The following is a 26215-nucleotide window of genomic DNA, read 5'->3' on the forward strand; positions in this document are numbered from 1 at the left end:
GATCGTGCCCTGGGCCAAAGGCAGGCGCCAAACCGCTGCACCACCCAGGGATCCCTTAAATTTGATTAATTATCATATAATGTATTACTGGATTCAGAAGTAGAGGCCAGTGATTCATCAGTCTTTTATAATACCCAGTGCTCATGACATCACCTGCCCTCCTTAATAAACATTACCCAGTTACCCCATCCGCCTACACCCCTCCCTTTCGGGGACCCTCAGTTTGTTTCCTGTGATTTAAGAGTGTCTTATGGTTTGTCTCCCTCTCTGATTTCATCTTGTTTTATTTTTTTCCTCTCTTCCCCTATAATCCTGTTTGTTTCTTAAATTCCACATGTAAGTGAGATCATATGATAATTGTCTTTCTCTGACTTATTTGGCTTAGCATATTACCCTCTAATTCTATTCATGTCATTGCAGATGGCAAGACTTCATACTTTTGGTGGCTGAGTAATATTCCATTGTATATATACCACATCTTCATTATCCATTCATCTGTCGATGGACATCTGGCTCTTTCCATAGTTTGGCTATTGTGGACATTGCTTCTATAAACCTTAGGGTGCAGGTGCCCCTTTGGATCACTACATTTGTATCTTTGGGGTAAATACCCAGTAGTGCAATTGCTAGGTCATAGGGTAGTTCTATTTTCAATTTTTTGAGGAACCTCCATACTGCTTTCCAGAGTGGCCACTAGCTTGCATTCCTACCAGCAGTGTAAGAGGGTTCCCCTTTCTTCACATCCTCTCCAACATCTGTCATTTCCTTGTTTATTTTAGCCATTCTGACTGGCATGAGGTGGTATCTCATTGTGGTTTTGATTTATATTTACCTGATGCTGAGGGATGTTGAACATTTTTTTTTCCATGTGCCTGTTGGCCATGTGTAGGCCTTCTTTGGAGAAATGTCTGTTCAGGTCTTCTGCCCATTTCTTGACTGGATTATTTGTCCTTGGGTGTTGAGTTTGATAAGTTCTTTCTAGATCTTGAATACTAGCCCTTTATCTGGTATGTCATTTGCAAATATTTTCTCCTATTCCTTAGGTTGTCTTTTAGTCTCGTCAACTGTTTGCTGTGCAAGAGCTTTTTGTCATCATAAAGTCCCAATAGTTCATTTTTGCCTGGATTTCCTTGCCTTTGGAGATGTGTCTAGCAAGAATTTGCTGTGGCCAAGGTCACAAAGGTTTCTACCTGTGTTCTCCTCTGGGATTGTGATGTATTTCTGTCTCGCATTTAAGTTTTTCATCTATTTTGAGTTATTTTTGTGTAGGTGTGAGGAAATGGCCGAGTTTAAGTCTTTTGCATGTGGCTCTTCAATTTTCCCAATGCCGTTTATTGAAGAAACTGTCTGTTTTCCATTGGATATTCTTTCCTGCTTTGTTGAAGATTAGTTGACTGTAGAGTTGAGGGTCCATTTCTGGGTTCTCTATTCTGTTCCATTGATCTATGTGTTTTGATGATTACAGCTTTGTACTAGAGCTTGAAGTCTGGGATTGTGATGCCACCAGTTTTGTTTTTCTTTTTCAACATTCCTCTGGCTATTCAGGATCTATTCTGGTTCCATACAAATTTTAGGATTATTTGTTCCAACTCTGTGAAATAAGTTAATGGTATTTTGATAGGGATTGCATTGAATGCATAGATTGCTCTAGGGAACATATATATTTTAACAATATTTGTTCTTCCAATCCATGAGCATGGAATGTTTTTCCATTTCTTTGTATCTTCTTCCTCAATTTCTGTCATAAGTGTTTTATAGTTTTCTACATATAGACGCTTTACCTCTTTGTTTAGGTTTATTCCTACTTCTCTTATGGTTTGGGGTACAATTGTAAATGAGATTGACTCCTTAATTTCTCTTTATTCTGTCTCTTTGTTAGTGTATAGAAATGCAACTGATTTCTATGCATTGACTTTATAGTATGTAATTGGCCCAATTTCAGTGTTGTTGTGTCTTGATGAATTAGGAGGCTGGAGGAGAGGGAGACAGAGGGGAATGGCTGGTTGGTGGAGCAGTCAGAAAAACATTTGAGGCTCTTGCCTATCCTCTGTGGAGCTCCTCAGAGCTTCCTTTCCTTTCCTTTCCTTTCCTTTCCTTTCCTTTCCTTTCCTTTCCTTTCCTTTCCTTTCCTTTCCTTTCCTTTCCTTTCCTTTCCTTTCCTTTCCTTTCCTGTGCCTTTGCTAGAATAAGACAAAGCTTTGAAAGGAGGTTGGTTTTTTTCTTGTTTTGTTTTTGTTTTTGCTTTTAGCTAGAACTCTGGTGTAGAGGGGCAGGCTTTGTCAGTTCCAAGAGTAGAATGTAGATATGTATTAGTGTAGTGGGTCATATTTGCCAAGTTGCTATTTTTTAAGAATTTAGAGACCTACAGTTCTTTATTTCAAAATGACTAAATTGCATTGTTAAAGCTCTTTCAGGTTTGGATCTTCTGGTAGTGACATGAGACCTGTTAGTGTTTAGGTGACTGCCAGTTGACTGCAATGACAGGTTCTGTTCTGTGTTTTGTTTTGTTTTTGATGGAAGCTGTGTGGGCTAATAAATAATGTCTGATTATGCCATTTGTACAACACTTAACTGCTTGGACTGTCCTTGTGGTAGGTAATTGCAAGTTCTCAGAGCTTTTGGTGTGGAGAGACTGCATCTTATCTATTTCCCTTATGGCACCCAGCATGATTGTTTGCTCTCTTTTCTGCTTAATGTTTGTTGACTGAATCAATGGCATCTGTGGCAACCAATGTTCAGTGTTCAGTGAAAGAAACAACCAATAGGAGAGATGTGTTAAGAGATCTATTGCAAGGAATTGGCTTACATGACTATGAGATTGGTTAAGAGAGTCTGAAATCTATAGGACAGGAGGGAATCCTGCAAAAATGGAGTGAAGTTGCTGTCCTCAGGCAGAATTCCTTTGAGGAAGGCTCAACTCTGGTTCTAACATCTTTTAACTGATTAAATCAGGCTTACCCAGATTCTCTAAAATAATCTCCTTTACTTAAAGTCAAATGATAAAGACTTTAATCACATCTCCAAATACTAGTACAGCAATGACTAGATTAGTATTTGAATAACTGGGCATTGTACCTGCTAGGTTGGCATGTGGAAAGACCATCACAAAATCCCAGTGCTTTCTTTTCTGTTGAGTGCATGCTGTCCAGCATCTAGAACATAAGCTGGAAGGTTCTAGTTATGGTGTCTGATTACTAGTCAAGGGGAGTACAGTGCCCTTGAACACAGAACATGAAGCTGGCTCAGACTGGGTCATCAGCCTGACAACCATGGCTCTAGTGCTGAACCAGTGGAGAATGAAGGATCAAGTATGAGGTCCGACTCCTGCCCAAAAGGGCTTTATAAGTTCAGTAGATGAACTTCCTTCAGTCTTCATTTCTTCACTAATCTCTTCAACTCCATCTGGCTTTTAGCTTCCTTGCTCTTCTCAGGCCTGCACCTGCAGGATCAAAGTGCTTCCCTGAGGCCTCCTTGTGCTTCAGTCTCCATGTCTATTGACATTGTCGAGTCACCTCTGCTTGAGATTCTCTTAGCCAGGCTTTTATGATCTCTCCTCTGATATTCTCTTTCATCTTTTTTTCACTTGCTTATTCTCTGTAGATGTTTAGATATAGATCAAGTTCTGCCTTGACCCTTCCTCTGTTTTCTGGCCTCTGTGGTAGTACCTCTCTTACGGTCTTTGCCTGACACCTGCGTATGGATGTCTTCTGCTTTGGTATCGCCAGCTCTGGTTTCTCTGGGTGATCTGCACTCAGGTTTTCCATGTGCCTCTTGGATATTTCTAAAATTCTGTTGCCATGAGCAATCCAAGTTGTTTATTTAATTCTATTTTATTTGGCCTCATTTAAGGGCTGCAAGTGTAATATAACAGAGAGCACTGTGGAATGTGTTGCTCTAGTACATCATTCACCCTTTAAAGAAAACTGCTTTTTCCTAGTTTCCCAAAGAAAAGCTGCAGATACTTGACTAATATCAAATCAATTAGAGCTACTCTGTGGTTCTGCCAATTCTGTATGTCTGAAAATTGAAAACACTGTGAAATCAGTGAAGAAACTCCACTACTATTTTTCTGTGTTCTCATCTCTACCGTCAGGGAGAGTATGAAGTGACCGCTGATGAGGACCAAAGAAGCTATGGACTGCAGGTCTTCAACACGTTCTTCAGTGTTGAGGTGTGTTTTCTTATAGTACCTAGCCTTTCTCACTTAGTTGGATTAAAAACCTTTAATTTCTTAGAAATATTTCTCTTCTGCTTTTTGAGTCAGTGAGGAATTTAATGAATCTCTTAGAAAATTGATTCAAAGAATTTAAAAGCTTCTATGTTTCCCCAAACAGAATACAGCATTAGAGAATTTTATTTGTCTGTCTTGGGCTGAAAATAAGATTTTTCTCCTAAAAGCTTTAATGGGTCTCAGTTTTTATGCTTTTTTGACTCAGTAGAGTCTTACAGTTTAGTGTGTCCCTGAAATATACCTGTAAGCTGCTCCTCTTCATATGATTTCCTTTCTGTAGGCTATAAGAGAAGTCCTAAACCCTGGGCAGGCTCCTGTGTTATAGGATTGGTGGAGAACAATAACAGGGATAGCTAACACTTAGTGAACACTGCTCTAAGCCATGCACATGCAACAAGTTAAGATAACAGTGCTATGAGATGGATACATTATTATGTCTATTATTATGTGGTAAGACTGAAAATCAGAGTAGTTAAGTGGTTTACCAAAGGTTACACAGCTTGTTAAGGAATCAAACGCGGAGAGACAGGTTGGAGAATAGTGTGGTGAGAATGAGTCCAAAATGTTCAGATTCTGAGCCTAGCTAACTCAAGATGGTAGGGCCTTCAAGAAAGAGTGGCGGGAGCTGGGGGGAGTAGAGAAGGCCAGTGGATTAGCAAGTGAGCACAAAAATACACACACAACTAGTGGTGGCAGAGATGTGGTCAGTGGTGGCAGAGATGTGGCAGTGGTGGCAGACCAGATAGGTTTTGACTCCAAAGCCTTCACTTGCCAAAGTCTCCAGCATCAGTACCATGGCTCCTAGGTAATTCTTTTCCAACACAGCTGCTACAGCATCCACATATTTGTAGGTACCCCCAGTCTCTGATTGGGAGGAATAGATGAGAAGTTTCATTTACCTAATTCTTTTTTTATTTTTGGACTTAAAAAAATTTTTTGACAACAGAAATAAACATTTCTTACCTTAAAGTTAGTTTTGACATTGACATTATTGTATAACTGTATCCACAATGATTAATCAAAACATGAAACATTGTTTTAATTTTCCCAAAAAGGTTTTTTTTTTTTTAGTTTTAATTTTAATCACCTGGTGCTCACCACAATAAGTACCCTTCTTAGTCCCCATCACCTATTTCCCCCACCCCCCAACCTGCCACCCCTCTGGTGACCATCTGTTTGTTCTCCATAGTTGAGTCTGTTTCTTAGTTTGACTCTCTTTCTCTTCTTTTTTTTTTTTTTTTAACTTATTTGTTTCTTAAAGTCCATGTATGAGTGAAATCATATGGTATTTGTCCTTCTCTCTCTGATTTATTTCACTTAGCATAAAATTCTCTAGCTCCATCCATATCATTGCAAATGACAAGATTTCATTCTTTCTTATGGCTGAATAATATATATATAATATATATATATATATGGAGAGAGAAAGAGAGGGAGAGATATATAGATATAGATATAGATATAGATATAGATATAGATATTGATATAGATCTATCTCTCTGTCAATCTGTCTATATCACATTTTTATCCATTCATCAGTTGATGGACCATCAGGCTGCTTCCATTGTTTGGCTATTGTAAATAATGCTGCAATAAACACAGGAGTGCATGTTTCCCTTTGAATTAGTGTTTTTGTATTTGGTAAATACCCAGTAGTGTGATTGCTGAATCATATGGTAGCTCTACTTTTAACTTTTTGAGGAATCTCCATACTGTCTTCCACAGTAGTCTATCAGTTTGCATTCCCACCAACAGTCCATGAGGGTTCCTTTTTCTCCATATCCTCATCAACACATGTTGTTTCTTATGTTTTTATTTTAGCCATTCTGACAAGTGAGGTGGTATGTCTTTGTGGTTTTGATTTGCATTTCTCTTGTGGTGAGGGATGTTGAGTTTCTTTTCATGTGTCTGTTTGCCCTCTGGATGTCTTCTTCAGAGAAATGTCTGTTCGTGTCTTCTGCCTATTTTTTTAAAGATTTTATTTATTTATTCATGAGAGATACAGAGAGAGAGAGGCAAAGACATAGGCAGACGAAGAAGCAGGCTCTCTGCAGGAACTGTGGGACTCTATTCTGGGACTCTGGGATCACTCCCTGAGCCAAAGGCAGACGCTCAACCGCTGAGCCACCCAGGCATCCCTCCTTCTGCCTATTTCTAATTGGGTGTTGAGTTTTAGAAGTTCTTTATATATTTTGGATACTAATCCTTTATTGGATGTGTCATTTGTAAATATCCTCTCCCATTCAGTAGGTTATCTTTTTGTTTTGTTGATTCTTTTCTTTGTTGTGCAGAAACTTTTTATTTTAATCAAGTCCCAATACTTAATTTTTGCTTTTGTTTCCTTGCCTCAGGAGTCATATCTAGAAAAAAGTTGCTATGGTCAATGTCAGAGAAGTTACTCCTTGTGCTCTCTTTTAGGAGTTTTATGTTTTCAGGTCTCACATTTAGATCCTTAATTCATTTTGAATTTATTTTTGTGTATGGTATAAGAAAGTGATCAAGTTTTCCCAGCACTGTTTGTTGAAGAGACTTTTTCTCATTGAATATTCTTTCTTGCCTCATTTGTTAAAGATTAAATGACCATATTACTGTGGGTTTGCTTCTGGGTTTTCTATTCTGTTCTATGGATCTATGTGTCTATTCTTGGGCCAGTAACATACTGTTTTAATTAATACAGCTTTATGGTATATCTTGAAATCTGTAATTGTGATACCTCCAGCTTTGTTTTTATTTTTCAAGATTGCTTTGGCTATTTGAGGTCTTTGTGGTTCCATATAAATTTTAGGATTGTTTTTTCTAGTTGTATGCAAAATGCTATTGGTATTTTGATAGAGATTGCATTAAATCTGTAGACTGTAATATAGACATTTTAACAAAATTTATTCTTCCAATTCACAAGCATGTAATATTTTTCCATCTATTGGTATTGTCTTTAATTTCTTTCATCAGTGTTTTAAAATTTTCAGAGTACAGTTCTTTCACTGACTTGGTTGAGCTTATTCCTAGGCATTTTATTATTTTTGCTATAATTATAAATAAGACTGTTTTCTTAATTTTTCGTTCTGTTGCTTCATTATTGATGTATAGAAGTGCAAAGGATTTCTATATATTGATTTGTATACTGCAACCTTACTGAAATCATTTATCAGTTCTAGTAAGTTTTGTTTGTTTGTTTTGCTTTTATGGAGTCCTTAGTATTTTCTACATATAGCATGAGGTCATCTGCAAATAGTGAAAGTTTTACTTCTCTACCAATCTGGCTGCCCTTTATTCCTTTTTCTTGTCTTATTACTGTGGCTAGGATTTCCAGTACTATGTTGAATAAAAGTGGTGAGAGTGGACGTCCCTGTTTTGTTCCTGACTGTAGAGGAAAAGCCTGTTTTTCCCCAGTGCGGATGATGTTAGCTGTGAGATTTTCATATATCAACATTATGTTCAGGTGTGTTTCTCTAAACTTAGTTTGTTGAGGGTTTTTATCATGAATGGATGTTGTACTTTGTCAAATGCTTTTTCTGCATCTATTGATATGATCCTGTGGTTTTTATCCTTTCTCTTGTGGATGTGATGTATCATGTTGATTGATCTGCAAATATTGCAAATACCTCCCCTGTGTTCCTCAGAGATATTGGCCTATACTCTTATCTGTAATGTCTTTATCTGGTTTTGTTATCAGGGTAATGCTGACCTCATAGCATGAATTTGGAAGTTTTCCTTCCTTTTCTATTTTTTGGAATAGCTTGAAAGGAATAGGTATTAACTCTTCTTTAAATATTTGGTAAAATTTTCCTGTGAAACCATCTGGTCTTGGGCTTTTGTCCAGGAGTTTTTTTAAATTATGGATTCAGTTTTCTTTGCTGGTAATTGGTCTGTTCAGATTTTCTATTTCTTCCTGTTTAAGTTTGGGTAGTTTATATGTTTCTAGGAATTTATCCATTTCTTCTACATTGTCCAATTTGTTGGCATATAGTTTTTCATAATAATTGTAGTATTTGTATTTCTGTAGTGTTTGTTGGTATTTCTCTTCTCTCATTTGTGATTTTACTTATTTGAATTCTTTATTTTTCCATGATAAGTCTGGTTAGAGGTTTATCAGTTTTATTGATTTTTTTTCAGAGAACCAGCTCATAGTTACATTGATCTGTTCTATTAGTTTTTTAGTTCCTATATCATTTATTTCTCCTCTAATACTTATTACTTGCTTCCTTCTGTTGGTTTTAGGTTTTGTTTGTTGTTCTTTTTCTAGCTCCTTTAGATGTAAGTTTAGGTTATTTGAGATTTTTCTTGCTTTGTTTTGTGTGTAAAGATTTTATTTATTCATGAGAGACACAGAGAGAGAGGCAGAGAGATAGGCAGAGGAAGAAGCAGACTCCATGCAGGGAGCCCGATGTGACACTTGATCCCGGGACCCCAGGATCATGCCCTGAGCCAAAGGCAGAAGCTCAACCACAGAGCCCACCCAGGTGTTCCTAAACTTCCCTCTTATGGGTACTTTTGCTATGTCCCAAAGGTTTTGAACCATTATATTTTCTTTTCTTTTTTTAAAGGTTATATTTATTTATTTGAGAGAGAAAGAGAACAAGGAAGAGGAGCAGCAGAAGGAGAGGGAGAAGCAGGCTCCTCACTGAGCAGGGGAGCCCGACTTGGGGCTCGATCCCAGGACCTTGGGATCTTGACCTGAGCTGAAGGCAGACACTTAACCAACTGAGCTACCCAGGTGCCCCTGAACCATTGTGTTTTCATTTTCATTTACTTCCATGTACTTTTTAATTTCATCTTTTATTTCCTGGTTGCCCCATTGTTTAATAGCAAGGTATTTAACCTCCTTGTATTTGTGGTCTTTCCAGATTTTTTCCGTATAGGTGACTTCTAGTTTCATAGTGTTGTGGTCAGAAAAGATACATAGTATGACTTTGATCTTTTTTGTTAAGACTTATTTTGTGGCCTAATATGTGACTTTTCTGGAGAATGTTCCATGTACACTTAAAAAGTATATTCTGCTGTTTGAGGATGGAATGTTCTGAATATATCTGTTAAATCCACTTGACCCAGTGTGTCATTCATAAGCCATTGTTTCCTTATTGATTTCCTGTTTAGATGATCTGTCCTTTGATGTAAGTGGGATGTTTCTACTATTTTTTAAAAATACTTTTCTTTTTATTTATTTATATGATAGTCACACAGAGAGAGAGAAGCAGAGACACAGGCAGAGGGAGAAGCAGGCTCCATGCACCGGGAGCCTGATGTGGGATTCGATCCCGGGTCTCCAGGATCGCGCCCTGGGCCAAAGACAGGCGCTAAACCGCGGCGCCACCCAGGGATCCCTGGATGTTTCTACTATTATTGTATTATTATTGATTAAATTCTATATGTTTGTTATTAACTGTTTTATGTATTTGGGTGCTTCCAAGTTAGATGCATAAATATTTATAATTGTTGTATCTTCTTGTAAGATTGCCCCTTTATTATTTATTACATAATGTCCTTCTTTGTTGCTCATTAGAGTCTTTGATTGATTGATTTTTATAGTCTTTGTTTTAAACTTTAGTTTGTCTGGTATAAGTATTGCTACTCTGGCTTTCTTTTGACATCCATTTGCATATTTCTTTATCCCCTCACTTTCAATCTGCTGGTGTCTTTAGTTCTAAAATGAGTCCCTTGTAGGTAGTGTAGAGATGGGTCTTTTTTTTATCCACCCTGTCACCCCATGTCTTTTGATTGAAGCATTTAGTTCATTTACATTCAAAGTAATTATTGATAGCTATGTATTTATTGCCATTCTATTACTTGTTTTATAGTCATTTTTGAAGATTTTCCCTGAACCTTTCTTGTCTTTCTCTCTTTCATAGTTTTCTGGTTTTCCTTAGTAATATATTTGAATTTATTTCTTTTTATTCTTTTCATATTTATTAGTGGTTTTGGATTTGTGTTTACCATTAAGTCTGTACATAACATCTGCATATAGCAGTCTGTATTAAGTCGATAGTATAAGTTTGAATCCATTCTTTACTCCTTTCCTTCCCACAGTTTAGGTATATGGTGTCATATTTTACATTCTTTTATTTTGTGAGGTCCATGACTGATTTTTTACAGAAATATTCATTTTTACTGCTTTTGTATTTCCCACCTTCATACTGTCATTTTTGGTCTTTCCTTTCCACTCAAAGAGTCCCCTTTAATATTTCTTGCAAGGCTGGTTTAGTGGTCACAAACTCCTTTGGTTTTTGTTTGCCTAGGAAGCTCTTTATCTCTCTTTCTTTTTTATTTTATTTTACTTATTATATTATTTTATTTTTAATAAAGATTTTATTTATTTATTTATTTATTTATTTATTTATTTATTTATTTATTTATTTGAAAGAGGGAGAGTGCACACAGGTGGGGGAGTGGGAGGGGCAGAGGGAGAAGCACACTCCCCACTGAGTAGGAAACTTGACTTGGAGCTCAATCCCAGGACCTCTGGATCATGACTTGAGCTGAAGGCAGAAGCTTAACTGATTGAGCCACCCAAACACCTCTATTTTTTTAAATTATTTATTTACTAGAGAGAGAGAGAGCAGGGTGAGGGGCAGAGGGAGAGGAAGACAGAATCTCAAGTGGATTCTGTGCTGAGTGCAATAAAATCTTAAAAAAAACAATCCTAAAGTATTCACATACACATTAGGAAAAAACACAACAAAACTACCAGAACTAATAATGAGTTCAGCAAGGTTGCAGGATACTAGATCATTATACAAAATTCTATTGTATTTCTTTTTTAAAAAGATTTTATTTATTTATTCATGAGAGACACAGAGAGAGAGAGAGGCAGAGACACAGGTACAGGGAGAAGCAGGCTCCATGCAGGGAGCCCGATGTGGGACTCAATCCCCAGGACTCCAGCATTATGCCCTGAGCTGGAAGGCAGACACCCAACTGTTGAGCCACCCAGGCATCCCTCAATTGTATTTCTGTATACTAACAATTAAAATCCAAAGATAAATTAAGAAAGCAACTCCCATTTATGATAGCATCAAAAAGAATAAAATAGGAGTAATGCAAAAAAGAAGTTCAAGGCTTATACACTGAAAACTTCAAAACATCATTTTTTTTAATTTTTTTTTTTTTATTTATGATAGTCACAGAGAGAGAGAGAGAGGCAGAGACACAGGCAGAGGGAGAAGCAGGCTCCATGCACTGGGAGCCCGACGTGGGATTCGATCCCGGGCCTCCAGGATTGCGCCCTGGGCCAAAGGCAGGCGCCAAACCGCTGCGCCACCCAGGGATCCCCACTTCAAAACATCATTGAAAGAAATTAAAGAACTTAAATAAATAGAAAGAAATCTCATGTTCATGTATTAAGACTTAATATTATTAAGATGGCAATACTCCCTAAATTGATCTACAGATTCAATATAATCCCTGTCAAAACCCTATATCCTTTTTTTGTAGAAATTAAAAAGCTAATTTCAGAATTCACATGCATATGTAAAGTACCCCAAATAGTCATAACAATCTTGAAGAAGGACAAAGTTGGAGGACTTAGACTTCTTCATTTCAAAACTCACTACAAAGCTACAGTAAGCAAAACGGTATGGTACTGGCATAAGGACTGACATACAGGTCATTGGAATAGAATAGATCCAGAGATAAACTCATACGTTTACAGTCAATTGACTTATAATAATGGTGCAGGACAATTCAATGGACAAAGGAATGGTCTTCAATAAATGGTGTTGGGACAACTGGATACTCATATGTAGAAGAATGAAGTTGAACCCCTACCTCACACCATATACAAAAAAAGTAACTTCAAATGAGCTGCTTCTCTGCTCATGGAAGATTGGAAGCATTGCTTTTCCTTTCTTTGGGATAAATTTCCATTAAATAAAATTTTTCTAAGATACTGAAAAGGGATCTCTATTTGGAGTTAATCATTACACAGTTTTGCTAGAATTAACCTATCTAGCTTCAGAAAATTAGGATTTTTAGAGGAGAAATGAGATTATAGAAAACACTAGAGCTATTTCTTATTTTTTTAAGATTTTATTTATTTATTTGTATGTTTGAAAGAGAGGGCATGAGCAGGAGGGAGGGGTAGAGGGAGAATCAGACTCCCTGATAAGCAGGGAGCCTGACTCAGGGCTCGATCCCAGGACTGAGATCATGACCTGAGCTGAAGGCAGACACTTCACTGACTGAGCCACCCAGGCACCCAAGAGCTATTTCTTAAAAATATGCATTTTTGAGGCAGGAATATAATGGCTTTGTGTCCTGTGAAATTTTGTCTTGTTTTCTATGTCTATAACAATGTGTGTTGGGTAAATGAACAAACAAATTTCTTTTCTGAAATGGTGAAATGAACAGATCCATCTTATCTTTACTATGGCTTTGCTGTGTAGCAAGAAACTGGTCTTGGAGGTCCTGAGAGCATGATTCCATCTTGGCTCTTCCACTTATTGCTGTGAGTGCACCAGAACATCCTAGAGCTCCCTCAGCCTCATCTGTCCAGAGGATTGTAAGGCTAACTGACATAGTATAGAGGGAAAATGCCTCACTTCTGTTAGGTCATTTAAATGACACCTATTAGGATTAATTATAACAATATTACTCATTTTTTTAAAGTGTGAGTTTTCTACATTGTACATTTCTGTCACTAGTTCAACTTATTTGATGAAAGTATTTCTTTGATTTGTAAAAAACAGTTTTCCTGTGGTAACTCAGCTATACCACTGCCAGAATTCAGCCTAGGATGCATTTCTCGTTCCTAATGATAAATGTATAATTGAACATAATCTGAGTATCTTTTTCAATAAATCTGAGCAATCATTTTGTTATATGTTTTCTTTTTCCAGAATTCTCTAGTTGAGGGATAAGAGAATGGTAGGATGGCCCATAGGGACATATTAGTGAGAATGTAAGTGGTAGAGTGTTTTTGGAGGTCAGCTTTGCAATAAATATCAATGCTTAAGAGACATGTATCCCTTGAACTCATAATTCTACTTCCAGGAATCTGTCTTATAAAAACACAATTGTACAAAGATGTTCATGGGAGTGGGGTCTGCAGTGGAGAAAATGGGCAGCTAGAACACGTAAGAAAGACATAAACACATACTCTGGAAAACCATGCAGTCTTTCAGAAAATAAGGTAGCTCTCTACGTATCAGCACATATTTGCAAAACTACACATATATTATCCCATTTGTATAAAAAATGTGTATTTCTGAGAGTTTGTGTGCATGTGTATGTGTTTACATTTTTAATTGTGGCAAAAAGAAATAAAATTGATCATCTTAACCATTTTTAAGTGCACAATTCTGTAGCTTTACACATACCTACTTTGATGGGCAGCCTACACCACCAGCCATGTCCTGAACTTTCTTTATCCTGCAAATCTGAAACTCTGTCCTCATTAAACACAGCTCCTACTTTCCCCTCCTTTTTGAGGCTGAATAACATTCCCCTGCAAAGATGGACCACCATGTTTATCCATTCATCTGTCAATAGACCTTTGGATTGGTCCCACCTTTTGGGTATTGTGAATAATGCTGTGAACATGGGAGTACATAGCTCTTGGCACCCTTGCTTTTCGCTCTGGTTTGATTTACACAGGAAAAGATATAAAGAGGTAGACAACACAGTGAACTCTGGAAAATGACACTGGGGTGGCACGTGAAGGTGACACTTTGACTTGTTATTTCATACACTTGATGTTATACTTTTTTTTTTACAGTATTAGGTTCTGTTTACAATTGTTAAATTATGAAATCACTAATTGTTATGCATTTGGTTTGTGCTGTATGCAGTCAGCAGTCCCTTTACCAGAAATACCCTCACGTGTTTTGAGAGAATGTTGGTTGAAACTGAAGGAGAACCCTGACAAGGACGTCTTTGAGGAATGCACCAGGTGAGTGGCCAACACCACCCTGCAAGGGTGCACAGCTATTAGCAGATGGGGCTTATAGGAGCTTTCTCTACACTAGACCAGTTCTTACTGTGGTACTTTCCAAATTAAAGTGGTCACTTTGACTAGAACGAAGCAAACAGAGTGATGATAATTCTACAGACATAAGGGACACACTGAAGCAGGTCACATCTGTGGAGAGCCAGTGTATTAGCATGTGGACCCCTGGCCCCTTCACTCAGCCTTCTAAAATGCATGTGTCTGGGATGAAAAGATTCCCATAAAGTGTTGTTTTTTAAAGCCCTAGGCACTTGCTGAAAATATCTTCTCTCTAGATGTTTGCAGTATAGACAGGAAAATTCTAAATCAGGGCACTGATTAATCCGGCTCCTTATGTACACAGGGAGACAGAATGGTTTCTGGACTGATCTGGCCCAGAACATGGAGTCCTCTGTCCAGTCATGCAGCATTCTGGTATTGCTTGTCCTAAGATCCCTTTAACAGATGCTGGTTGAGTGCCGATTCTCCCTCAGGTGCTGTGTTTGTTTCCTGGGACCACCATAACAAAGTTGCACAAACTCAGGTGGCTTCAAACAACAGAAATTTATTCTCTAGGTGCCTGGGTGGCTTGGCAGTTGAGCGTTTGGCTTCACCTCAGGTCATGATCATGGGGTTCTGGGATCGAATCCTGAATTCGGCTTACTGCTCCACTTATCCCTCTCCATCTGCCCTTCCCCTTGCCACCACTCATTCTCCCTCTCACTCTCAGATAAAATCTTAATAAACAACAACAACAGAAGTTTATTGTCACAGTTCTGGAAGCTGGGAGTCTGAAGTCCAGGTCTCTGGAGGAGAGGGTCCTTCCTCGTTTCTGCTAGTTCTTGGGCAGCAATACCTAGTGTCTCTAGGCCTGTGCAGCAGCACTTCTGTCTCTGCTGTCTATGGTCCTGTGTCTTCTCCTCATAAAAGCACCAGTCACATGGGACCAGAGCCCACCCTGCTCTGGTGTGGCCTCAACTTAACCAATGATGTCTGCAAAGACCCTTCCTGCAAGTAAGGCTGACATACAGGCACCAGGGTTAGGACCTCAACACATCTGTTTCAGAGACGCGTTTCATGTCATAATCATTTGCTTCTTTGGGTTGAGGTTATGCTAGGAAACAAAAAACAAACCAGTGCTGACTTAAGTTTTCATTCCTTTTTTTTTTTTTTAAGAATTTTTTAAGTAGTTTTTTTTGTTGTTGGTTTTTTTAGATTTTATTTGTTTATTCATAGACACACAGAGAGAGAGGCAGAGACACAGGCAGAGGGAGAAGCAGGCTCCATGCAGGGAGCCCGATGTGGGACTCTATCCCGGGTCTCCAGGATCACCCCAGGCTGCAGGCGGCACCAAACCGCTGTGCCACCGGGGCTGCCCTTAAGTTTTCATTCTTATATGCCTTCAGAAAATATGAATCGCAGAACCTTGCTTCTTAGTCATTTTTTGGGAAAATAATTATTAAGCGCCTATTATATGCCTGTCATTGATCTTGTTTCCAGGAATAAAATGATAAGCAAGAATGAGTTGGTTCTTTATTTCTAGGGAGTTTATGACCAAGTGGAAATGACAGAGTAATCTGTATTAGTCTCCCGTTGCTGCCGTAACAGATTTCCTTGCACATGATGGCCTAAAACAACACACATCTATTTCCTTATGGTTCTGGAAGTCAAAAGTCTGAAAGGAGTATCGCTGGGCAGAAACCAGGTGCCAGTAGGGCCTTGTTCCATTGAAGATCTAGGGGAGAATCTGTTTTCTTTTTTTGCTCTGGCTTCTAGGGATGTGTTACTTGGCTCATGGCCCCTGACCTCATGTTTAAAACCAGCCGTCCAGGATCCTCAGGTCTCTCTCTGCTCCTGCCTTACCTGTGTCCACATCTCTCTCTGTCTCCCTCTCATTATCATGTGTGCAGACCACCCAGATAATCCAGGATCATTTTCCCATATGCAGAGTCCCTGTTGCCATGTAGGAGAATTCACTGGTTCCAGGGATTAGGACCTGGATGCATTTGGGTCATTCATTATTCAGCCTACCACAGGTGCTGAGTGAGTTACCAGGGTGGGAGCTTTCAGGGCATCTCTCCTAGCGGGGGCCACTAGAGGATTCTGTTCAGGCTGCAGAGGGGCAGAGAAAGCACACAGGCCCATAAGGGGAGAGGCTGGTGGGGGAGGTGCTGGTGGAGGGTCCCTGTTGCTACTGCAGCCTAGGAGGGCCAGGGGGACGGGGCGGCACCAGGGCCTGGTCCTTGTTCCCAGGTGCCCTCTCTATCACTTTGTGAGGGTTCACACAGGAGTCCTCACGTGACCTTTTGGAGATCAACCTTCATTTCACAGAAGAGGAACAGAGGCCCAGGGACCAGGGAGAATTTGTCCTTTGCTCTAACAGCAATTAGAGAGACACATTTCATTGTGGGAGTTGTTCAGGTGATGGCAGCCTGGACTGGCTAGTGGCAGTGATAATGGAGACAGATGAATGGATTTTGGAGAAATCCATGAGGCTGATGGGCAAGGGCGGGCGGGGGGGGGGGGACGACAATGTAGTCCCTCTGGGGACACGTTTGAGTTTGAGTTGCTTTCCAGACATGGCAGAGAGCTGAGAGGTCAATAGCTGAATCTGGAGTGTTCTCTTGAGACTCACAAGAGGCAGGATCTGGAGGTCATAGCCTCCTGTGCACATGTGACTGAGGCTGTGGGCGTGGAGGCCAGGCCCAGGCATGTGGGCAGAAGGGGGACTGAAGAGAAGAGTGTGCTAAGAGCAGATGGCTACAGCCAATCTCCCCCTCCCTCTCCACATCACTCTGGCTCCTACTGCCTGGCTCTGTCCCCTCCTTCCAGCACAAGGCCCTTAGCTGGAACTGTGTTAGGGGACGGAGGGGACAGAAGCTAGAGGTTCAGGGTTCCCCACTATTCTGTCTCATTTCTGTATTGCTACAATCTTGATTTCCCAAAAACCTTCTTTCTCATTTTGGATTCCAGAACACAGATGTTGCATAATGGACATAAATGTTTCCTTTAGGCTACCTGCTGTTTTCTGTAAGAAGTTGTAGTGAGAGGCAGCATAAGGTGATGGTTAGTGGGGAGCCCCAGGACGAATATATTAAAACCAATGTTGAACTGATGCTCAATTTTAAATGTCATAACTTTCAAAAAATGTGTGCAGTTGGGAGGGGGCTGGGTGCCTCAGTGAAACAACTGCAACCCTCTCTGTGAAAATGAGGTTTTTAAAAGACACATGTCTTAGCATTGTTACAAATGTAGTTTCATTATTAAACACCCCCTGAAACGGTCTCAGAATCCATATGGATCCTGAGAACACATTTTGAGAATCACTGTGCTATATTCTAAATAACAGACTATATTCCATCCCTTATCTACTCTACAAATTAGAATTTTATTACTTCTGTAATAAAATTTTATAAATTTATATACTTTTATAAAATTCATAAAATTCCAAATAAAACTTTATTTATTTTTTTATTTATTTATGATAGTCACAGAGAGAGAGAGAGGCGCAGAGACACAGGCAGAGGAAGAAGCAGGCTCCATGCACCGGGAGCCCGATGTGGGATTCGATCCCGGGTCTCTGGGAAAGCGCCCTGGGCCAAAGGCAGGCGCCAAACCGCTGCGCCACCCAGGGATCCCCAAATAAAACTTTAGAAGCATGGCTAATTGCATAAAATTTCTTCTGGAAATATATAGCATAAAATAATTCATTGGGTTCTTTAGTTTCAGTGTTAAAAAAAGGTTGTGTCAATTGGTGCCCAGGTGGCTCAGTTGGTGAAGCGTCTGCCTTCAGCTCAGGTCATGGTCTTGGGGTCCTGAGAATGAATGAGCCCTGCATCAGGCTTCCAGTGTAGTGGGAAGCCATACTTCTCCCTCTACCTCTGCCCCTTCCCCTGCTTGTGTTCTTTCTTGTTATCTCTCTTTCAAATAAATAAATAAAAATCTTAAACAGTAAAAAAAAAAAAAAAGGTGTGTCACATATTAACATTTTCTACAATGTGACCATTATCATTTAGATATTCATTCTGTTCTCTGATCTTACATACAATATGTTTGCAATCCCTACTGAAATACACATGCTTGGGTGCATGCATACACACACCACACACACACACATACATACACCCCTTGAATACATTTACTTAAAAAGAACTTTTGACCTTAGAAGGGTAAACAGTTTCATTTCTTTTGAATTCTTGCCTTCATATTTTTACTGATAACATTAGAAACTAGTGTGAAATTCTATAATTGCAAAATTTAGTGTCTATTTGTGTATTGATTTCCTGTATCCAGTGTTGATGAATGCATTGAAACACAGTTGTTAAAAAAAAAAAAAGAAACACAGTTGTTTTCATATTGTAATGCAACAAATGTATGTAATTATGTAAAATCTTTTTTTAGTTTTGTCCATTACTATTTAAGTGGAGAACCATTTGAAGAATACCTAGAAAGCCCATATTTTTCCCGATTTCTACAGTGGAAATGGTTGGAAAGGTATGTTCTAATTTGAAATTCAACTAAAAGAAGTAGTAACTTCTCATAATGTGTACTGATTATTGTATACTTTTCCATCTGTCAAAATACTATTGGAAATTTTGGGCTGTATATGGTATTTTTGTACACAAATTATTAATATGTGTTATATAATTTCTTCTGATTTAGTTGACTCTATTCTCTCCTTTTAAAATGGCAATCAGCCCTGTGGGCACAGTAGTCAGAAAGTAAAACAGATCCTAGATTCATGGAAATACAATCCAATGTACCCTGGTTCAATCTTGTGGTCTGAGCCCTGCTTGGCCTTATGCTAGCTATGAGGACTAAGTCAAGGGACTCAGCCTTGGTGAGCATCACGTCCCTATTCTAGAAGATAGAGGCAATTCTAGAATGTGTGGAGCTTGGTGTACAAAGTAAGTGCTCCATAAGTGTTAGTGCCACTTAGGGCTGTTGTTGTTACAATTATTATTGATTGATTGAATTTCCAGTTCTATTTCATGCACATTTCTTTCAAGACTTTGAGTATAAACATCTCTGAGATTCTTTTTCCAAAGGTTAGTGTACTGTAGATACATAATTTTCCTCCACAGCTTTCCAATAGGCTCCATACATACATATTTCATGGTTTGGACTCCTTGCTAACCTTTCTTTAGTTAGTAAGGCTCATTGGATTGTTCTGTATCTATCTCGAGTGTTTTCGGTAAACATGTGATTTTGTCTCTTGGTGCAATGGAGGGCTGTCCCAGCTGAGGGAGCCACAGTCCCTGAGTGTAGATACCCTTGCCCCAGGCACCCCCTTGGAACAGTGCAGGGTCACACATAAGGCCAGGCCAGAGGCTAGGTAGATTTTTCTGTTTTAAAATAACAGTGTGATGTGAGACCTGAAGCTTTTTTTCTTTTTAATTAATTAGGCAACCAGTAACAAAGAACACATTTAGAAATTACAGAGTTCTAGGAAAAGGCGGATTTGGAGAGGTAAGTCAAATGTGACTAGCTATCAGCAATGTTTCTAGAAAAGTAGGACAGCAGGGTACTTGGGAGACCTTACGAATGACTTTCTTTCCTTACTATGTGTTTTGGGAATAGTTTAGGCAACCGTGAGCATTAAGTTTGGATTTCATGGGCAGCCAGGGTGGCTCAGTGGTTTAGCGCTGCCTTCAGTCCAGGGTGTGATCCTTGAGACCCGGGATCGAGTCCCACATCGGTCTCCCTGCATGGAGCCTGCTTCTCCCTCTGCCTGTGTCTCTGCCTCTCTCTCTGTGTCTCTCATGAATAAATAAATAAAATCTTTAAAAAAAAAAGTTTGGATTTCAAACAAAAGGTACTTTGCTACATGCTTTTAAGATTTGGAGATCTGGAAAGAAAAAAATTGCCATCTATGTGATCTTGTTTTTCTTTGACTTCATGGTTCTTAAAGAAGTTGTTTTCCCAAGTTCGGTGCTTGACGTTCAAGCTCTGTTTGTCCTGATTGAAAAAATGATTCTGTTTCCATATGTGGAATTTCTGTCACTCTATTTCCATGATTTAGGACTAGCCGAAATGCTCATGTAGTATAGAGTATATGATTAAATATGCCTATTTATCTCAACTCTGGACATGTATATGCCCACACACCAACATCAAAGGATACTAGAAAATGTGTAAATGTGGGGAAATCCTAGGGAGACTACCCACAAATTCATGAGAGATGACCTTTAGATATGATGGCTCTCCTGGATAGAGACTATTGTTGAGCAGTGTTAAAAGAATCACATCCAGTTCTATCAGGTCATCTGAAGAGGTGTTAATTGCCGTATCAGTTATCTGGAGTGGTCATATTCAGTTCCAGCATTTGTAACTGCCCAGAGGAACCAAAACTGCATGTGTCGTTGGTAGCAAGTTAAACTGTCCACATGTGATTGAAATCATGCATGCTCCCAGATTCCCACTGGAAGCCTGAACCAAAGCCACCAGAGTTCCCTTAATGTAAATTAGGAAGCTAGCCTACAAGGCTGGCCTACAAGAGAGGCCTCTCCTACCGCTGTGCTCGGGGGTGGTGAGAGCTTGGCCACTGTTGCCAGTACCTCAGGAGAAGCAGCAATGTTACGCCTGACACAGTTCTGGAGACTTTTTAGAGTATTTTCAATGATCCAACCAAGTGCTTGTTGTAACTCTTCTAGGATAGAGATTTCTATAAGAAATCCATCCTCTGGTTGAATACCTCCTCAAGCAGAAAAGTTATTTCCTCTCTTTAATTCATGCCAGTCTTCCTCTCATGGGGCCCAAGTATTAAAACTCAGATTCTGTCTAAGAACAGAGGTCGTTGGGATCCCTGGGTAGCTCAGTGGTTTAGCACCTGCCTTTTGCCTGAAGACCCCAGATCGAATCCCGCATCGGGCTCCCTGCATGGAGCCTGCTTCTCCCTCTGCCTGTGTCTCTGCCTCTTTTTCTCTCTGTGTCTCTCATGAATGAATAAATAAAATCTTAAAAAAAAAAAAGAACAGAGGTTGTTTCCAGCAAATGGGTCTTGTGTTTACAAAAGAATGTAGTTCTAGTTGTAGCCATGTGTGAGTTTTAGAAATGGACTCAGTAGTAACATGTTAGCACATTTTAACTGTTGTGAAAGGTTTAGTATATTTATATATATAGATTTTTTTTTAACACATTTACTTGTGTTTCCAAGAAAAAACATTCTGGTTTTTCACAGACCTGTTCTGGATGTGCTATTTATTATATCGCTTCTGCGAGGAGAGTGAATAGTCCATTTGTCTTGTGCACCCCTGTCAGAGGGAGCCCCATAGCCCTCATGCACACAGCCTCAGTGCTCAAGTCCAAATTCCAACAGTGGATTTACTTTTGCAAATGCTAACACCTCTTCCAGGACAAACATTTTGGTCTTATTTTGTCAACTACAGCGCTTTCAGTTATGCTTTAAGTCCCCCAGAATAGATGTGTAGGATCCTAAGGCAGCGCAGCGCTATGGAGGAAGCACATCTGTAAGAGCTGGGCTTGATTCCAGCTGTGTGACCTTGGGCTCACTACTTCATTCTCATCACAAGAGGGAGATGGTCCCTGCTTCCTGGGGTTGTGGTGAGCAGCCAATGAGTATTCCCATCCAGCTGAGAGTGCAGTGTCTGGCACCCTTACCTGTTTTCCCTTCTCTTTCTTTGACTTGGCAATTCCACTTAAAATAAATTAAGTTAATGGTGAAGAGATATGCCAAGATTTATGTATAGAGACTTAATGGTAGGAAAATGATTAAATAAACTTTGGAGTAGTCATATATTGGGAGAAAATTTAATACTGAGAAAACAGTCACACTCTAAGATGAACACAGGAGATTATAAAATATTATGTATCCACAGGGGTCAGGCTTGCAGAGTGTGGCTTGCTGTCTGCCTGAGTGTGTCCACTGCCTTAGGTGCAGAGGAAGAGTGGTGTTGGCATTCTAGGGTGCCACAAGCGACATGGTCTGGGCTCAGCATAGCCCGTCACTGCTGTTTACCAGCAGGCATGACTGTGGAAGAAATGGGGTTTGGTTGTGGCTGGTGGTGGTGGTGGCCTAAGAGGTGGCAGGTATATTGTTGTAGAAACCTTTTTTTCCCTTTTTTAAAACCAGGTTTGTGCCTGTCAAGTGCGAGCTACAGGAAGGATGTATGCCTGTAAAAAGCTAGAGAAAAAAAGAATAAAGAAGAGGAAAGGTGAAGCCATGGCTCTTAATGAAAAGAGAATGCTAGAAAAAGTGCATAGCAGATTTGTAGTGAGTATCTTGGTTTAGTCCTCATTGTGGATGGCATGGTGAGGATCTCTTTCCTTGACACACCTGCTGCTGGGCCCACCTGCTGGCTGGAGGTGTGGGCAGTGCTGCCTGTGCTGGCAGTGGGGACAGGGGCCGGCACAGGACAGCCTCGTCCTGCTGGCAGCCTCTTCTTCCTTATCTACCTCTTATTAAACATACACCTAAAGCACTGGGGATCCTGCCCACCAGTGCCTGGTCTAATGGGCTCCTCCTTACACCCAGCAGCATGCTTTTACCAGGCCAGGACCCTTCCTTGACAGCCAGTGCTTATCTTGGGGCGTGGAGCTACTGCTTCCTGTGCTTGAAAGCACTGCCCCGAGTCCTCCCATCTCTGAGGCCTTGGTCTGACACCTGGAAAATGTACTGCTGGCCCTTGGTTGGCATACCTCAATTGTATGAAGCTTCAAATCCCCCTTCACTGTGTCAGGCAAGGGTTGGACAAGTGGGGCTGGGGTAAACCCCAGGGTCCTGTCAGGCCATGTGCTATGAGGTGCACCGTGAGGTGCTGCGGTATTTATTGCCAAACCTAGCTTCTCTCCACTGCATTAGTATCTCCTGGAGCATCTGTAGCAACAGGAGGGTCTGCGTGAAGGAGGAAAGGGAAAGATAACATAGGAAAGACTTTGCAGTGTTAGATTTACTTCCTCCAAGTTATTTCTGTTTCAGTATTGAGGTTCTCTGCTTTGTGCTAGGGGATGAACTTTGCAAACAGTGGCATTCACAGCCATCTCCTACATTTATCTCGGTGTATGATATCTCTCTCCTCATACACTACAGGAAACCCTTAATAAAATTGGCTCATCTTGGAATTGTTTTAAATTTGTTTGCATAACTACCCCGAAATGCAGAAATCCACAATCTAGCTTTATGAAAGGATCATAAATAGTACCTATGGTTTATACTACTTAAGTGAAATATTTTGGTTCCTAAATTCTTGACCTCTCCCAAGGAACCAAGAAATATTTTCCTTCATCCTTTTTTTTCTAATTGAAATATACTGACATAACAATATCCTATTAGTTTCAAGTGTACATCATAGGGATTCCATATTTTTATGCATTATGAAATGATCCCCGTGAAAAGTCTAGATAATCTATTACCATGCTGTTACTACAATATTATTGACTATATTCCCTATGTTGTACATTACATCTCTTTGACTTATTTGTTTTATAACTAAAAGTTTGTACCTCTTTTTTTTAAGTTTATTTATTTATTTAAGTAATCTCTACTCCTAACATGGGGCTTGAGCTCATGACCCTGAGATTGAGTCACATGCTCTTCCAAATGAGCCAGCCAGGCGCCCCAAAGTTTGTACCTCTTAATCCCTTCCACTTCTTTTCTGACTCCCTAACCCTTCCCTACCCTGATAATCAATAGTTTGTTCTCCACATCTGAGTCTTGTTTCTGTTTTGTATGTTAGTTTGTTTTTAAGATTCCACATATGTGTAAAACCATGTGGTATTTGTCTGTCTTTCCCTGACTGACTTATTTCACTTGGTATAAGTCTGTCCATGTTGCTGCAAGTGGTGAGACTTCATCCTTTTTATGGCTGTGTAATATTCCATTGTATATATGGACCACATCTTCTATATTCATTCATATATCTATATCTTGGATGTTGAAAATAAGGTGGCAGTGAACATAGGAGGGCAGATATCTCTTTGGATTGGTGTTTTCATTTTCTTCAGATAAATACCTAGAGGTACAATTGCTGGACCATATGATATTTCTATTTTTAATTTTTTGAGGACCCTCCATACTGTCTTCCACAGTGGCCTATCAGTTTGCATTCCCACCTATAGTGCACAAGGGTTCCTTTTCCTACACATCCTCACCAACACTTGTTATTTCTTATCTTTTTGATGCTAGCCATTCTGACAGGTGTGAAGTGATATCTCCTGGTGGTTTTGATTTGCCTTGATCCCGTGACTCATAAGATCATGACTTGAGCCAAAACCGAGAGTCACATGCTTAACCAACTGAGTCACCCTGGTGCCCCTGGGATTGTTTTCTTAATTTCTATTTCTGATATCTTATTATTAGTGTATAGAAGTGCAACCTGTTTGTATGTTAATTTTGTACCTTATAACTTTGCTGAAATTATTAATTAGTTCTCACAGATCTTTGGTGGAATCTTTAGGGTTTTCTACATATAATATCATGTCATCTTCAAACAGTTTTACTTATTTCTTTCCAATTTAGATGCCTTTTATTTCTTTTTCTTACCTAATTGCTGTGGCTAGGACCTTAAATACTATGTTAAGTATTGAAAATCTTTCAGCTTTTAACCATTGAGGATGTTAGCTATGGGTTTGTCAATATGACCTTTATTATGTTAAGATATGTTCCTTCTATTCCCACGTTATTGAGAGTTTTTAATCATAGATAGATATTGAATTTTGTCATATGTTTTTTCTGCATCTGTTGAGATGATCATATGATTTTTATTCTTCATTTTGTTAATGTGATGCATCATGTTGATGTATTTGTGGATATTGAACCATCCTTGCATCCCTGGAATAAATTCCACTTGATCGTGGTGTATGATCTTTTTCATATATTGTTAAATTGGATTCAGTAATGTTTTGTTGAGGATTTTTATATCTATGTTCATCAGGGATGTTTTCTTATACTCTTCTTTTTTTGTAGTGTTTTTATCTGGTTTCAGTATCTGGGGGATTCTGGCTTTGTGAAATGAATTTGGAAGCTTTCTTTCCTCTTCCAATTTTTTGGAAATTTTGAGAAGGATGGATACTAATCCTTCTTTAAATGTTTGGTAGAGGGACGCCTGGATGGCTCAGCAGTTGAGCAACTGCCTTCAGCTCAGGGCGTGATTCTGGAGTTCCGGGATCGAGTCCCACATTGGGCTATTTGCATGGAGCCTGTTTCTGCCTCTGCCTAAGTCTCTGCTTCCTTCTTTCTGTGTCTCTCATGAATGAATAAATAAAATCTTAAAAAAAATGTTTGGTAGAATTCACTTGTGAAGCCATGTGGTCCTGGGTTTTTGTTTCTTTGTTTCTTGTTTTTTTTTTTTTTTAATTTTTATTTATTTACGATAGTCACAGAGAGAGAGAGGCAGAGACACAGGCAGAGGGAGAAGCAGGCTCCATGCACCGGGAGCCTGATGTGGGATTCGATCCCGGGTCTCCAGGATCGCGCCCTGGGCCAAAGGCAGGCGCCAAACCGCTGCGCCACCCAGGGATCCCTCTTTGTTTCTTGTTAAAGATTTAATTAATTAATTTGACAGAGAGAGAGAACACAAGTTGAGGGAGGGCAGAAGGAGGAGAAGCAGGCTCCACGCTGAGCAGGGAGCCTGACTTGGGGCTTGATCTCCAGATCCTGGGATCATGACCTGAGCCAAAGGGCTTAACCAACTGAGATACCCAGGTACCCCTAGGCTTTTGTTTCTCAGGAGTTTTAAAATTACTGCTTCAATTTCATTACTTGTAATTGGTCTGTTCATATTTTCCATTTTTGTGTGATTCAGTCTTGAAGGTTTGATTTCTAGTAACTTATTTCTTCTAGGTTGTCCAATATGTTGGTGTGTAATTGTTCATACTGATCTCCTATGATTCTTTGTATTTCTGTGGTGTCACTTGGAACTTCTCTTTAATTTCTGATTTTTAAAAAATTTATATATTTGTTTATTATTGATGAGTCTGGCTAGAAGTTTAATGATTTTATTTATTTTTTTCAAGAACCAGGTTTTAGTTTCATTGATCTTTTCTATTGTTTTTTAAATTTCTATTTCATTTATTTCTACTCTGATCCTTATTATTTCCTTCCTTCT

General features: G+C 39.4%; 1 protein-coding gene across 3 annotated transcripts in view; it reads left to right on the forward strand.

Annotated features, from left to right (window-relative positions):
* The window catches only part of GRK4 (G protein-coupled receptor kinase 4), a 99643-nt gene that overhangs the window by 35865 nt on the left and 37563 nt on the right, over positions 1-26215 (forward strand). For 2 of the 3 annotated variants that reach the window (XM_055326027.1, XM_055326028.1), the window contains exons 2-5: positions 14014-14114; positions 18552-18644; positions 19556-19619; positions 22243-22383. In XM_055326027.1, the coding sequence (XP_055182002.1) occupies positions 14014-14114; positions 18552-18644; positions 19556-19619; positions 22243-22383 (399 nt within the window). Of the gene's footprint in view, positions 1-4093; positions 4172-14013; positions 14115-18551; positions 18645-19555; positions 19620-22242; positions 22384-26215 lie in introns of all 3 variants that reach the window. The other variant, XM_055326026.1, reaches the window with a different exon arrangement.

The sequence above is a fragment of the Nyctereutes procyonoides genome, unplaced genomic scaffold (genome assembly GCF_905146905.1).
Source record: "Nyctereutes procyonoides isolate TBG_1078 unplaced genomic scaffold, NYPRO_anot_genome, whole genome shotgun sequence".
Lineage (NCBI taxonomy): Eukaryota > Metazoa > Chordata > Mammalia > Carnivora > Canidae > Nyctereutes > Nyctereutes procyonoides.